Source organism: Nothobranchius furzeri, chromosome 2 (genome assembly GCF_043380555.1).
Source record: "Nothobranchius furzeri strain GRZ-AD chromosome 2, NfurGRZ-RIMD1, whole genome shotgun sequence".
In the NCBI taxonomy this organism is placed as follows: domain Eukaryota; kingdom Metazoa; phylum Chordata; class Actinopteri; order Cyprinodontiformes; family Nothobranchiidae; genus Nothobranchius; species Nothobranchius furzeri.
Window position 1 is genome coordinate 102119442 of NC_091742.1, and position 15500 is coordinate 102134941.

Here is a 15500-nt window from a genome sequence, read left to right on the forward strand (position 1 = left end):
TGACTATAAACATGAAAGCTAAAGAAACAACTTTCCTAAAGCTGCTTGTAAACAAAATATGTCATTAAAGTTATCGTCTATCATTGCAGAATATGGCGATGACATCATGGAACTGGTCTTTGGAAAAGTTTTCCCTGAACCAACTCCGTTTCTAGATGAGGTAGAGAAGATCTGCATCTCACCAACTCTCTGGTCTCAGAGACAACGGAGGTCTCCCACTGTTGTCCAGGACCAGTTTGAAGCCCACATACTGCCCCTCCCTCATCATCAGGAAACATCAATCCGTATCCTGAGGACAACAGAAGACGGCAGGAGGACAGGAACTCTGAGACCTAGATACCACCAGCACCGAGACACAAAGCACCTGTGTGCACAACGCCTGTTTAACTACTAAAGCCTGTTTATTATATAGTTCTACTTATTTGCTGTGAGGTTAATACTTAGAAAATTTGTATATTAATGTAAACAATAAAAAAAATCACTGATTGTATGTTTTCTTTTAGATGTAATGGTCCAAACTCAGCCTTGTAGACATTTATTGCATCCTGTAGGTAAATACACAGAACAGGCTCAGGTCCAGGATGACCCAGCATGCTCTTCTTCCATTCTGGCTGTTAGGGGTTGTATCAATAACTCAATGCCTACTGATGTTTCCACCTAACGGTATTTATTTAGAATGCAGGTAAGATTTAACTATATTTGTTAGCAAAGCAGACTGATCCTGGGAATTTCACTGCAGCACTGATGTCCACCTCTCTGTACACATTAGAGAGAATTACCACTTTTCAGCTAAACACATTTAATAAAGATATAGGCTACGCATTGCAGACAATAAAAACAAAGTTGTAAGCATTAGAATTATAATGATCACATTAAAGAACATTTGGAGGAATGTTCTTTATTTTTGACTCGAATCTCAACTCTTTAAATTAAAATGTAACTGCTTTTTATCCATTTTCAGCCATTAAGACACCCAATATAAAATAAGTACTTATAAAATTATTTATAATTATATGTATGTATATATATAGATAGAGATCTTAAAATGTATTCTTTTAATGGTGTTTTAATGAGCTGTTTCATTTTTTTAAACATTTTTTACAGAAATAAGCAAGCAGCATTCCTTGTGTGTGTGTGTGTGTGTGTATGCGCGCGCGCGTGTGCCTGCTCGCTTGTCCCTCCGTCGGCCGTGACGGGTGTGTGTGTGTGCGCGCGTGCACGTGCCTGCTCGCTTGTCCCTCCGTCGGCCGTGACGGGTGTGTGTGAGTGACTACAGACAAATGCATGAGAGAGTTAGCAGCCATGAAACAGCTTGATGAACAACTCTCCCCACGTGTTTTAAAAATGCTAATATGCTATGCTAAATCTGCTATGCTAAATAATGATTTCTCTATAGAACTACAAAGTCCGACTGGGGGAGGAGAGTACAGGTCTGCACTATGGAGGGGGGCGGAGTTTACAGCTCCTCCTCCAGTTTAAAGAGACAGTACCCCAAAACGGCTCGTTCTCAAGACTCTCCTCAGAACAGGGGTAGATGAGGGTCTGTAGAGCAACAATAATGAGGAAATCAGACCAAAGAACTGCAGTTCCACTGTTTTCAGACCCCCAACTGAAGGATTTAGATGTAAAAAGGAATAACTTAAAAGCATGTTATGTCTCCTTTAACCTTGCATTGAAGAACTTGGTATGAGCTCCTCCACAGGCCTTCTCCCAGTCCTCTTTACTCAGTTCTTGCCTGAGGTCGTCTTGCCATGCTGCTCTTCTATCGTTCGCTCCGTCTGAATGATGTTCCACGATTATCCGATAACAGTCCGAGACTATTCCTCTTCGTGTGGAATCCTTTGTCATCATTTCTTCCAACATGGTGATGGAGGGTTTGGAGTCCCCATTTTTTTGCTTAGACTTTAGAAAACTTCTGAACTGGAGGTACTTAAAAAATATTTCCTTTCTATTCCATATTTAGCCCTTAGCTGCTCAAAGGACATCAAATGATCAGAATTTTGCAAATATAAGTCCTTAACTGATTTAATTCCCTGTAAATACCAGCTTTTAAACACGGCATCAGCTCTTCCTGGTGTAAATCGCTGGTTACCCCATATGGGACTGAAACAAGACAATTCTTGTTCTTCTGTAAGATGCTTTTTCACTGAGAACCAAACTTTTATCATATTTTTCACTATCGGATTCTTTATAGGTTTTAGTAATTTCTTTTGTGGGTCGGAGTACACATACAAGAAAATGATCTTGTGATTCTAATTCCGCCCAGTGTGTGGGGTTTATGGCTGAAAAGTGGTATGTAACAGTCCTTGACTGTGCAGCCCAGTAATACCATTTTAAGTTGGGGCATTTCAGCCCCCCTCTCTCATAGGGTAGATACTAGAGGTGGGAAAAATGAACGATTCTAAGATGCATCGCGATTCAGCCGTGCATGATTCCGCATCGATGCAGCAACGTGACATAATGAGATTCTCTCCCTATGTCTATGTCGGGGGTCGGCAACCCGCGGCTCTGGAGCCGCATGCGGCTCTTCCATCCATCTGATGCGGCTCTCTGTGCTTGTAAAATAATGAATGGATATTTAAATAAAATGCTTTATATTTTACTGCATTAATTTTACATCTGTATGCCAATTCTAAATGTAAAGATTGTCTGCGTAAACCTGAACAGCTCCAACCCAGTCTTACTGTGAGACCGGGTTGACGCGTCACGCTTGTGCGTAATCATAGGCGCATTCTGAGCTGAAGAGGGTGTCAGATTCTGGGATTCTCCTCAGACGCCACATTGGAGACAGGAACAAGCGCTATTCAGCCAAAGTTTCATAATCAGGGAACATTTTCTAAGTGACAAGTCTCGCTTCAGTCGGAGGAATCTTCCCGCATGCGCTCTGGTTCTGCGACGCGCTCCAAGCCCCTCTCCACTTCTTCAGCTCGCTGTGGACCTTATGTAGTGCACGCTGACAGTGAGCTGCGCTAAGCAGTGCATGCGTCGGGGTAATTCTTTCTATTCTTTCTCCGTCAAAATAAACGGTCAAATACGGGAACTGTCCGGTCAACACAAGCCCTGCTTTTAACTGTTCTGTTTTCTTGTGAAACTTGTTGCAAAGAGATATAATTTAACTTGATTACCACCAGAGCCAGGCGCACTGCACCGTTATCTCCGTCACTGTAAATGAGGGAAAAACAAAATGATCGGATCCTTTTCTGACCTTCCCCACCTACAAAGTTTAATTACAACAATCAAATGTGTCAGAGCCTGGATTTGTATTCTGAACAGTCTAAACATGTTTTAAAAAGAAACGTATGACAAAAGTGGCACCTGCTCAGTAAAACCACCAACAGGGTGAAACATATCTAAATATTGTAGCAGAGACGGGCTACAACTTCTGGATCCACTTTATATAAATCGTTTCATTGATTATCGTCATATGAAAGATAACTGACATACACGAGCGACCGGTACCGGCTGCTGTCACCTGTTGTGAGCAGCTCTCTGCTGTCTGAGGGTAGGCCCCGCCCACAACACCGTGGCTGCTAGGGCTGCAACTAACGATTATTTTCATAATCGATTAATCTGTCGATTATTTTTTCGATTAATCGATTAATCGGTTTGTTATTGTTTAGCTATTTAACCTATACAAGTGATGGATGCATTTCAGTTAAGAAAAAAAAAAAAAGAGAATTGTGCAGTTGACTGCAATCTATTTTATTGCACATGAACACAGTCAGCAGTATAAAATGAGCTAAACAGTGCAAAATATCAGTCCTGAATAATTTTTTAGCATTAGCTGGAAGCCTGCTCCTTCCACCATGGATAGTGGCCTCATGTCATTTACCAGCATGTTTAGAATAGAGTTTGTAAGTGGTATGAATTGCTGGGGGGTGAGTGTCTTGTTCCCCATGTAGTTGTCCATCGTTGCTTGTTTTTTTTCTGCATAAGAAACACAAATAGACTGAAATAAGTACACATATAAAATAAAGCAGCACACACACTACAACACTAAATCAATATTATATTATTTGAATTAATTAACAATATACAGTGATCATTTATTTTGAGGGTTACGTTCTACAAAATAGCCCGCAACAGGAGATATTCAGAAAAAATTATAATTTTTTTACTATTAAAAAGCTCTAAGTAAGAAGCTCATGAGGTTTTTACTTTGAGTCGGGAGTGTTTAAATTAGCTAGAGAAATGTGAAAAATGTTTATTTTGTGTAATACTGTTTAAGAAACATGATAAAAATGTGTTGTGAGGCGTTTTACAGCGTTAGACAGTAAAACAGCCTTTTAATAGTAAAAAAATGACTTTTTCTGAATTTCTCCTGTATTTAAAAAATGAAAGCGTACAACTATGCCGCGTTATATTCACCTGGACACAGCTTGTCTGTATATTTTTCTCCGCGGAGTTGTCCTTTTTTGAATGAGGAACATAGTTATGGGTTTGTGCCGTTTTTCTCTTAACGAGAACATTCTTATAAACAGACGTGCTAAATTTGGCAAGCGCATGACACACAACACGGAGGAGATTCACGATTGCATCTAGTCAATCAGAAGTAGAACACCGTAGACTGACGCGGCAAAAAAACATGTTTAACATCCACTATAACGAACTCAGCTAAAACACTAAGTCCAGCTTGTTTATTTTCTGTTACTTACCGGGCTGGCTCTTCCAAATGACGGCTCACTTGACCGCGGTGCTCTTCCTCTGCTGCATCAGCCCCCACATGCTTTCGTCTCAAATGTTCACTTAGGGACGTCGTGCTTCCGTGCCATGCTAGATGGTTTTTGCATATTTTGCAGGTCACCCGTCTTTTCAAGGCATCTAGAGTAAAGTGCTCCCATACTCGTGAGGTTTTTGTCCGGGGTTTCTCTTCAGTTTTGTCGCTTCTATTTTTCTTCCGTATTTCTTGTTGATCCGCCATCTCTCACAGCAAGATGAGCGTCAGTAACGTGATACGTCATGAAAACCAAGGGCACTCATTGGCTCATTTCTTCTTCTACGGCTCCACTGGTAGATCAGTGGCTCATTACTGCCACACACTGGCGGCAAATTTAACAGCTTGTAACCGATGTCAGATTGTGGTAAAAATAGACTTTATGCGGTAAAATATGATTATTAACAACTAATCGATGACTAAAAAAGTTGTTAACTATTTTAATAATCGATTATAATCGATTAAATCGATTAGTTGTTTCAGCTCTAGTGGCTGCTGTGGCGTCTGTCGTGTAGCAGGTGTGTCTTGGTTATAGGGTTGTCACGGTAACCGGTATAGCGGTAAACCCCGGTAAAAAAGTTGACAATAAAAATAACCGTCCAGTTTTTAAAAAACTATATTATCTCGGTGGGTTTACCGTGGCCGCGGTTTCGGCGCGATGACCCTTACCAGCCACCGTCGCTTCAGCTGAAGTTCCCGCGGCGCGCACACGCACTTTTTAGTTTGCAACGGCACCAAAACTTTGAAGCTGAAATAATGGCCGAAGGAGGAGACGGCAGCGCCCAGGACATCCATCAGCCCTCAAAGAAGACTAAATCGGAAGTATGGGCACATTTTGGATTTCTGAAAAATGCTGAGGGACAGTTAATAGAAGACTGCTATCCCGTTTGCAGAACGTGCAGGAAACAAGTGTCTGCAGAAGGCAGCAACACTTCAAATCTCATGGCACATCTGCGTGACGATCACCCACGTCTCCACAGCCGGTGCAAGGTAAGTTAACATTAGCATTTTAGCTTAAATGCATGACGTGAGGACTTTTGGTTGAGGGAGAATGCGACGAGTCACTATATCCTGCAGCCGCAGCGTCCTCTGCCAGCATTTAAACCGTGTCACGGACACCCTGTTGCTGGATGAAGCATCTTATTTGTTGATGATGAAGAGAAATATACAATTAGTTCCTTGTCATTGATTTGTTTACTTATTCAATGCCATTTATACTTGAACATTTGGATTTGATTACATAGTGTAGTAGTTATTTTAGTAATTTGTTTAAAGTGGCTATTTATTTTAAATACATATTTTTAAGGTTGACTTGTACAGTGCTCAAGTCAAGTGTGGACTGGAGTTTTAGATTTTCATGTTGATAATGAAGAAAACAAGTATATGAGAAAACAAGTGGTGTTTCTTTGATTTGTTTACATATTGTTTATGTTTTGAATGTTTGGATTTGTATAATTTAAACCTGCACTGACTACTGTAACATGTTCCAGAAAAAGAAGCTATTTGTTCCTTTACTTGTGAAAAGTTGCACTTTTGCTAAGGCTTTGTGTTATTTTAGGTTTAATAAACACTGTTAAACATTTTCAAAACTATTTCAGTTTGTGTAGAACAGGACTATCAATGCTTTCTGAACATATGCAACACCGTTTAAAAAATACCGCGATAATACCGAAAACCGTGATAATTTTGGTCACAATAACCGTGAGGTTAAATTTTCATACCGTGACAACCCTACTTGGTTATGTAGCAGGTGTTGTGTCTGTGGTGTAGCAGGTGTGTCTTGGTTATGCAGCAGGTGGTGTGTCTGTCGTGTAGCAAGTGTGTCTTGGTTATGCAGCAGGTGGTGTGTCTGTGGTGTAGCAAGTGTGTCTTGGTTATGCAGCAGGTGTTGTGTCTGTGGTGTAGCAAGTGTGTCTTGGTTATGCAGCAGGTGGTGTGTCTGTGGTGTAGCAAGTGTGTCTTGGTTATGCAGCAGGTGGTGTGTCTGTGGTGTAGCAAGTGTGTCTTGGTTATGTAGCAGGTGTTGTGTCTGTGGTGTAGCAAGTGTGTCTTGGTTATGCAGCAGGTGTTGTGTCTGTCGTGTAGCAGGTGTGTCTTGGTTATGCAGCAAGTGTTGTGTCTGTCGTGTAGCAGGTGTGTCTTGGTTATGTAGCAGGTGTTGTGTCTGTCGTGTAGCAGGTGTGTCTTGGTTATGTAGCAGGTGTTGTGTCTTGGTTATGTAGCAGGTGTTGTGTCTGTGGTGTAGCAGGTGTGTCTTGGTTATGTAGCAGGTGTTGTGTCTGTCGTGTAGCAGGTGTGTCTTGGTTATGTAGCAGGTGTTGTGTCTTGGTTATGTAGCAGGTGTTGTGTCTGTGGTGTAGCAGGTGTGTCTTGGTTATGTAGCAGGTGTTGTGTCTGTCGTGTAGCAGGTGTGTCTTGGTTATGCAGCAGGTGGTGTGTCTGTGGTGTAGCAAGTGTGTCTTGGTTATGCAGCAGGTGTTGTGTCTGTCGTGTAGCAGGTGTGTCTTGGTTATGCAGCAAGTGTTGTGTCTGTCGTGTAGCAGGTGTGTCTTGGTTATGCAGCAAGTGTTGTGTCTGTCGTGTAGCAGGTGTGTCTTGGTTATGTAGCAGGTGTTGTGTCTTGGTTATGTAGCAGGTGTTGTGTCTGTGGTGTAGCAGGTGTGTCTTGGTTATGTAGCAGGTGTTGTGTCTGTCGTGTAGCAGGTGTGTCTTGGTTATGTAGCAGGTGTTGTGTCTGTCGTGTAGCAGGTGTGTCTTGGTTATGCAGCATGTGTTGTGTCTGTCGTGTAGCAGGTGTGTCTTGGTTATGTAGCAGGTGTTGTGTCTGTTGTGTAGCAGGTGTTGTGTCTGTAGTGTAGCAGGTGTGTCTTGGTTATGCAGCAGGTGTTGTGTCTGTCATGTAGCAGGTGTGTCTTGGTTATGTAGCAAGTGTTGTGTCTGTCGTGTAGCAGGTGTGTCTTGGTTATTCAGCAGATGTTGTGTCTGTCGTGTAGCAGGTGTGTCTTTGTTATGTAGCAGGTGTTGTGTCTGTCGTGTAGCAGGTGTGTCTTGGTTATGTAGCAGGTGTTGTGTCTGTTGTGTAGCAGGTGTGTCTTGGTTATGCAGCATGTGTTGTGTCTGTCGTGTAGCAGGTGTGTCTTGGTTATGCAGCATGTGTTGTGTCTGTCGTGTAGCAGGTGTGTCTTGGTTATGTAGCAGGTGTTGTGTCTGTTGTGTAGCAGGTGTTGTGTCTGTAGTGTAGCAGGTGTGTCTTGGTTATGCAGCAGGTGTTGTGTCTGTCATGTAGCAGGTGTGTCTTGGTTATGTAGCAAGTGTTGTGTCTGTCGTGTAGCAGGTGTGTCTTGGTTATTCAGCAGATGTTGTGTCTGTCGTGTAGCAGGTGTGTCTTTGTTATGTAGCAGGTGTTGTGTCTGTCGTGTAGCAGGTGTGTCTTGGTTAAGTAGCAGGTTTCGTGTCTGTCGTGTAATAGGTGTGTCTTGGTTATGCAGCAGGTGTTGTGTCTGTCGTGTAGCAGGTGTGTCTTGGTTATGTAGCAGGTGTCGTGTCTGTCGTGTAGCAGGTGTGTCTTGGTTATGTAGCAGGTGTTGTGTCTGTCGTGTAGCAGGTGTGTCTTGGTTATGCAGCAGATGTTGTGTCTGTCGTGTAGCAGGTGTGTCTTTGTTATGTAGCAGGTGTTGTGTCTGTCATGTAGCAGGTGTGTCTTGGTTATGTAGCAGGTGTTGTGTCTGTCGTGTAGCAGGTGTGTCTTGGTTATGCAGCAGATGTTGTGTCTGTCGTGTAGCAGGTGTGTCTTTGTTATGTAGCAGGTGTTGTGTCTGTCGTGTAGCAGGTGTGTCTTGGTTATGCAGCAGGTGTTGTGTCTGTCGTGTAGCAGGTGTGTCTTTGTTATGTAGCAGGTGTTGTGTCTGTCGTGTAGCAGGTGTGTCTTGGTTATGCAGCAGATGTTGTGTCTGTCGTGTAGCAGGTGTGTCTTTGTTATGTAGCAGGTGTTGTGTCTGTCGTGTAGCAGGTGTGTCTTGGTTATGTAGCAGGTGTTGTGTCTGTCGTGTAGCAGGTGTGTCTTGGTTATGCAGCAGGTGTTGTGTCTGTCGTGTAGCAGGTGTGTCTTGGTTATGTAGCAGGTGTCGTGTCTGTTGTGTAGCAGGTGTGTCTTGGTTATGTAGCAGGTGTCGTGTCTGTCTGGTAGCAGGTGTGTCTTGGTTATGTAGCAGGTGTTGTGTCTGTCGTGTAGCAGGTGTGTCTTGGTTATGCAGCAGGTGTTGCGTCTGTTGTGTAGCAGGTGTGTCTTGGTTATGCAGCAGGTGGTGTGTCTGTCGTGTAGCAGGTGTGTCTTGGTTATGCAGCAGGTGGTGTGTCTGTTGTGTAGCACGTGTGTCTTGGTTATGCAGCAGGTGGTGTGTCTGTTGTGTAGCAGGTGTGTCTTGGTTATGCAGCAGGTGTTGTGTCTGTCGTGTAGCAGGTGTGTCTTGGTGATGTAGCAGGTGTTGTGTCTGTCGTGTAGCAGGTGTGTCTTGGTTATGCAGCAGGTGTTGTGTCTGTCGTGTAGCAGGTGTGTCTTGGTTATGCAGCAGGTGGTGTGTCTGTTGTGTAGCAGGTGTGTCTTGGTTATGCAGCAGGTGGTGTGTCTGTCGTGTAGCAGGTGTGTCTTGGTTATGCAGCAGGTGGTGTGTCTGTTGTGTAGCACGTGTGTCTTGGTTATGCAGCAGGTGGTGTGTCTGTTGTGTAGCAGGTGTGTCTTGGTTATGCAGCAGGTGTTGTGTCTGTCGTGTAGCAGGTGTGTCTTGGTGATGTAGCAGGTGTTGTGTCTGTCGTGTAGCAGGTGTGTCTTGGTTATGCAGCAGGTGTTGTGTCTGTCGTGTAGCAGGTGTGTCTTGGTTATGCAGCAGGTGTTGTGTCTGTTGTGTAGCACGTGTGTCTTGGTTATGCAGCAGGTGGTGTGTCTGTTGTGTAGCAGGTGTGTCTTGGTTATGCAGCAGATGTTGTGTCTGTCGTGTAGTAGGTGTGTCTTGGTTATGCAGCAGGTGTTGTTTCTGTCGTGTAGCAGGTGTGTCTTGGTTATGCAGCAGGTGTTGTGTCTGTCGTGTAGCACGTGTGTCTTGGTTATGCAGCAGATGTTGTGTCTGTCGTGTAGCAGGTGTGTCTTGGTTATGCAGCAGATGTTGTGTCTGTCGTGTAGCAGGTGTGTCTTGGTTATGCAGCAGATGTTGTGTCTGTCGTGTAGCACGTGTGTCTTGGTTATGCAGCAGGTGTTGTTTCTGTCGTGTAGCACGTGTGTCTTGGTTATGCAGCAGATGTTGTGTCTTTTGTGTAGCAGGTGTGTCTTGGTTATGCAGCAGGTGGTGTGTCTGTTGTGTAGCAGGTGTGTCTTGGTTATGCAGCAGGTGGTGTGTCTGTTGTGTAGCAGGTGTGTCTTGGTTATGCAGCAGGTGGTGTGTCTGTCGTGTAGCAGGTGTGTCTTGGTTATGTAGCAGGAGTGCGTTAGTTGTGTAGTGGGTGTGTTACCGAGGCCTTCTTGCTGTGACTGTAGCTCCTCCATGGTTGTGGCTCAAGGATGAACAATCCACCTGGAGAAAGGCTCTGATAGGCTCTTTTGAACAGTCTGGCCACGCCTCCATCACCTGACTGAAGCTGTACCCACTTGGTCACACCCAGACACATGATGACATCATACTGACCCTGCCCAGGCCAGGTTACCCCCTCTGACACATAACTGCCCTGTGGGAGGAGTCACAAAGGTAAAGCAGTTACCATGGAGATCACCTGCAGTTTGAAGCCAAGTTTCAACAGTTTATGAAGCAGATACAGGTTCCCCCAGAGCTCTTGCTGAGCCTGGTGGCAGGGCGCGGGGGTCGTTTCGTTACCGTTGGTCGTCCGGCTTATAAAGAGCTGGGGGAAACCCTGAGATATAAGGCGCGCCCACCCACCCAAACGCTCTAAAGAATGAACAATAAAATAAAAACACATGGAACAGAGAGACAGTGAAGATTCTCATCTAAGGACTGCCCTTCTTTGACCTTTGCCCTGGGTAAATTTTATCCATTCATGACGTCTACAGGAGACAGGGAGCTACTGTGTTACATAGCTGTGGGGTGGGGGCGGGTGGAACAGAATAACTGTTTACTCAGGTGTAGCTCCATCGGTCTTCAAACATCGAGTCCCGCTGGGTTTGGATGTCGATAGTCTCCGACTCCTTCCATGGGTTCAACAATGAATGCGACATCTTCTGGTCTGGGTTCAAGCCCCTGTACACTACGGGGTCGGTTCATATTGGTGTACCCAAAGACAGCCACTGAATCAGGTTCCTGGTTCTCTGCCACTCCTTCAACTCTCAGCAGACTTGACTTAGTCAGTGGACTTTAGTTAGATGAGACACGAAGAGGCTAAGGGCAGCAAGGCAGAACACCCTGGAGCAATCAGGGGTCCTCCTAGCCAATCTGTAACCCCGACTCTTAGCCAGCCTGGGACCCTGCTGCCTGGCCAATCAGTGACCGACAGTCTTTGACGTTACAGCAATGTGGTACCCATTATTTATGGAAACGGCTTGGAGCTAGTGATGCACCGATATGAAATGTTTGTGTCGATACCAATATCCGACATAGAGATCACTGTTATGGCTGATAACATATTTGCAGATACCAATGTACTGACATTAATGCTTCTAAAATCCACAGGTGTTGTATAGAATTATTACAGCTGAATTTACATTATTGTGTACACACACCTTATGCTTCTGAGATGATTCAAATGAGTGTCACATGACTAAACAAACACACATCACCCCTCACCCTCTGAAATTGTTCATCCCTATTTGGAACCAAGCCAAACCAAGTAAAGCCAATAGTAAATGGCCTGGATTTGATCTAGCGCCTTCTATAGTCCTGGAACTCCCCAAGGTGCTTTACAACACAGTCATTCATCCATTCACACACAAATATCACAGCCAGGTGGTGATGAGCTACCATGTAGCCACAGCTGCCCAGGGGCGCACTGACAGAGGCGAGGTTGCTGATCACTGGTACCACCGGTCCGGTCCCTCCGACCACCACCAGCAGGCAAGGTGGGTTAAGTGACTTGCCCAAGGACACAACGACAGCGTCAGACTGAGTGGGGCTCGAACCTGCAACCTTCCGATCACTTAACTCCTGTGCCACCGTCAATAGTAGGTTCTTCTGGAAAAAGGTTATCTCTAGCAACCCCTGAACTTTATCTGTTGTGGTGAAGGTTCTGAGTCAAGCATGAAGCTGCTGGGAGGACGTAGTCTTATCTGATGTTACCTGGTATGTTTTATCTTACCTGTTGTTCTTTGGTGTAAAGCTAACTATGTGTCTGTTGCTGCTGCCTCTGGGCCAGGTCCTCCTGAATGAGAATGACTTCTCAATCCACTCATCTGGTTAAATAAATACAGGTGGACTAGACCGGACCAAGTCGAACAGATACAGGTGGACTGGACCAGGTGGACCTCATGGACTGGACCAGACTAGAGAGAACTGATACACGTGAAACGTACAAAAGGGTCAATTTTTCACCATCTAGTTGTCCACAAGATAACCTTTCATTTACAGACATAAACCCACTATCTGTCAGGCCTCCAAATCCAGAAGGTTCTGCTCAGTTCTTGTTTACATCCAAGACAAAACGTTCTCACCCAAGGTCTGATGCAGGAGCCTGGCTGCTGCATTCCCCACTCTCTACTCACCGAACTCCTCCCATGCCCAGTTTTTTGCCTTGGCGACCAACCGAGCCGCGTTCCGCTTGGACTGCCGGTACCCGTCAGCTGCCTCTGGAGTCCCACAGGCCAAAAAGACCTGATAGGACTCTTCCTTCAGCTTGACAGCATCCCTAACCGCCGGTGTCCACCAGTGGGTTCGGGGGTTGCCACCAAGACAGGCACCGACGATCCTGCGACCACAGCTCCGGTTGGCTGCCTCAACAATGGAGGTACGGAACAGGTCCATTCAGACTCAATGTCCCCCACCTCCCCCGGAACATTTTGGAAGTTCTGTCGGAGGTGGGAATTGAAGCTCCTTCTGACAGGAGACTCTGCCAGACGTTCCCAGCAGACCCTCACGATACGTTTGGGCCTGCCTGGTCTGACCGGCATCCTCCCCCACCATCTGAGCCAACTCACCACCAGGTAGTGGTCAGTTGACAGCTCCGCCCCTCTCTTCAACCGAGTGTCCAAGTCATGCGGCCGCAGGTCAGATGAAACAACAACAAAGTCGATCATTGAGCTGCAGCCTAAGGTATCCTGGTGCCAAGAGCACATATGGACACCTTTATGTCTGAACATGGTGTTCATTATGGACAATCCATGACTGGCACAAAGTCCACTAACAAAACACTCGAATTCAGATCGGGGGGCCGTACCTCCCAACCGCACCTCTCCAGGTCTCACTGTCATTGCCCACGTGAGCGTTAAAGTCCCCCAGCAGAACGAGGGAGTCACTGGAAGGAGCGCTCTCCAGCACCCCCTCCAAGGTCTCCAAAAAGGGTGGGTAGTCTGAACTGTAGTTTGGTGTACAAGCACAGACCACAGTCAGAACCCGTCCCCCCACACGTAGGCGGAGGGAGGCTACCCTCTCTTTCACCGGGGTAAACCCCAGCGTACAGGCACCAAGACTGGGGGGCAACTAGTATAACCACCCCTGCTCGGCGCCTCTCAGTGGGAGCAACTCCAGAGTGGTAGAAAGTCCAACCCTTCTCAAGGAAACTGGTTCCAGAGCCAGAGCCATGCGTTGAGGTGAGTCCGACTATATCTAGTTGGAACCTCTCAACCTCACACACCAACTCAGGCTCCTTCCCCACCCGAGAGGAGACAATCCATGTGCCAAGAGCCAGCTTCTGTAGCCAAGGATCAGACCACCAAGGTCCCCACCCTCGACTACCACCCGTCACACACTGCACCCGATCCCTTTGGCCCCTCCCATGAGTGGTGAGCCCATAGGAAGGGGGACCCATGTTTCCTCTTCGTGCTGTGCCCAGCGGGGCTCCATGGGTAAAAGCCCGGCCACCAGGCGCTCGCCAATGCCCCACCTCCAGGCCTGGCTCCAGAGAGGGGCCTGGGTGACCCACGTCCGGGCGAGGGAACTAGGTTTCCATTTATATAATTCATTATAAGAGATCTTCGGGCTGCTCTTTGTCTGATCCCTCACCTAGGACCTGTTTGCCATGGGTGACCCTACCAGAGGCAGAAAGCCTCAGACAACTTAGCTCCTAGGATCATTGAGACACTCAAACCCCTCCACCACGGTAAGGTGACAGCCCAGGGAGAGGTACTTAAATCAATGAATTTAAAATGAATATTGTTCTTACAATGATCCATTTCAGATCTTATGATCAGTATATGTTGAGTTAACAAGTTAATCACTGTTTACACTCATACACATTACAATAAGGTACTAATTAAGGTTAAAATGCACCGCACATAAGAGTTTTAAACATTCTCATCAACAGTCTTAAAACATCTTTGTATCTGAAGAAGGCGTGGCTTTCTAAATAATGTTTTGGTAAAGCCTTCCAGACATGGCACATTCTGATTTGCCAGAATACGGCAGAAATGATAAATAATGAGTTTATTAAAACAGGATTTACTTCCTGATTAATTCAGTTTCCAGCTGACCCCTGATTCGGCCAAATCAGGAAAGAAGCCTCTTTTGAAACGAACTCCTATGACCTCCTGTCAGCCTCTCTGCGACGCTGCGATTAAAGACACAACAGCTCTTTTCAGAGCTACGTCACACCGGAGACACCTGACCTGCAGAGCCCGAGTTGCATCTCATGGCCGGTGAAGCTGAACTCAGAGGAAGCTACTAATCTCTGGGTATCGTCGTTTCGACGTCCGGTGACCTCACCACTTTGGCCGCACCCCGCCGGACCGCCGAATGCAACTCATACCAGGGAATCATAAGCCTGCATATTGGTGTCTGATGAGGTTTATATAAATAAACAACTCTAGTTATAAACAACAACAAATTCTTTTACAACCCAGACTTCATATTTTCTCTCGGATACAAAGATGGTTTTGCTAAACATCTAGCTTCACAACACCTCACATCCACCACACCACACCTCATTATTCATATCTTGTCATGTATCATTAGTTTAGGAAAAAGGATTAAATTCATTTTATTAACTAGAGTGGGGCAAAAAAGTATTTAGTCAGCCACCGATTGTGCAAGTTCTCCCACTTAAAATGATGACAGAGGTCAGTAATTTACATCATAGGTACACTTCAACTGTGAGAGACAGAATGTGAGAAGGAATCCATGAATTCACATGACAGGATTTTTAAAGAATTTATTTGTAAATCAGGGTGGAAAATAAGTATTTGGTCAATAACAAAAATTCAACTCAATACTTTGTAACATAACCTTTGTTGGCAATAACAGAGGTCAAACGATTACTATAGGTCTTTACCAGGTATGCACACACAGTAGCTGGTATTTTGGCCCATTCCTCCATGCAGATCTTCTCGAGAGCAGTGATGTTTTGGGGCTGTCGCCGAGCAACACGGACTTTCAACTCCCTCCACAGATTTACTATGGGGTTGAGGTCTGGAGACTGGCTAGGCCACTCCAGGACTTTCAAATGCTTCTTACGGAGCCACTCCTTTGTTGCCCAGGCGGTGTGTTTGGGATCATTGTCGTGTTGGAAGACCCAGCCACGTTTCATCTTCAAAGCTCTCACTGATGGAAGGAGGTTTTGGCTCAGAATCTCACGATACATGGCCCCATTCATTCTGTCCTGAACACGGATCAGTCGTCCTGTCCCCTTAGCAGAAAAACAG

General features: G+C 45.5%; 1 protein-coding gene across 2 annotated transcripts in view; it reads right to left on the bottom strand.

The window, feature by feature from the left end:
* The window catches only part of mepceb (methylphosphate capping enzyme b), a 40456-nt gene that overhangs the window by 13791 nt on the left and 11165 nt on the right, over positions 1 to 15500 (bottom strand). For both annotated transcript variants that reach the window (XM_054737656.2, XM_054737657.2), the window contains exon 6: positions 10217 to 10429. In XM_054737656.2, coding sequence (XP_054593631.2) covers positions 10217 to 10429 — 213 coding nt within the window. The remainder of the gene's footprint in view (positions 1 to 10216; positions 10430 to 15500) is intronic.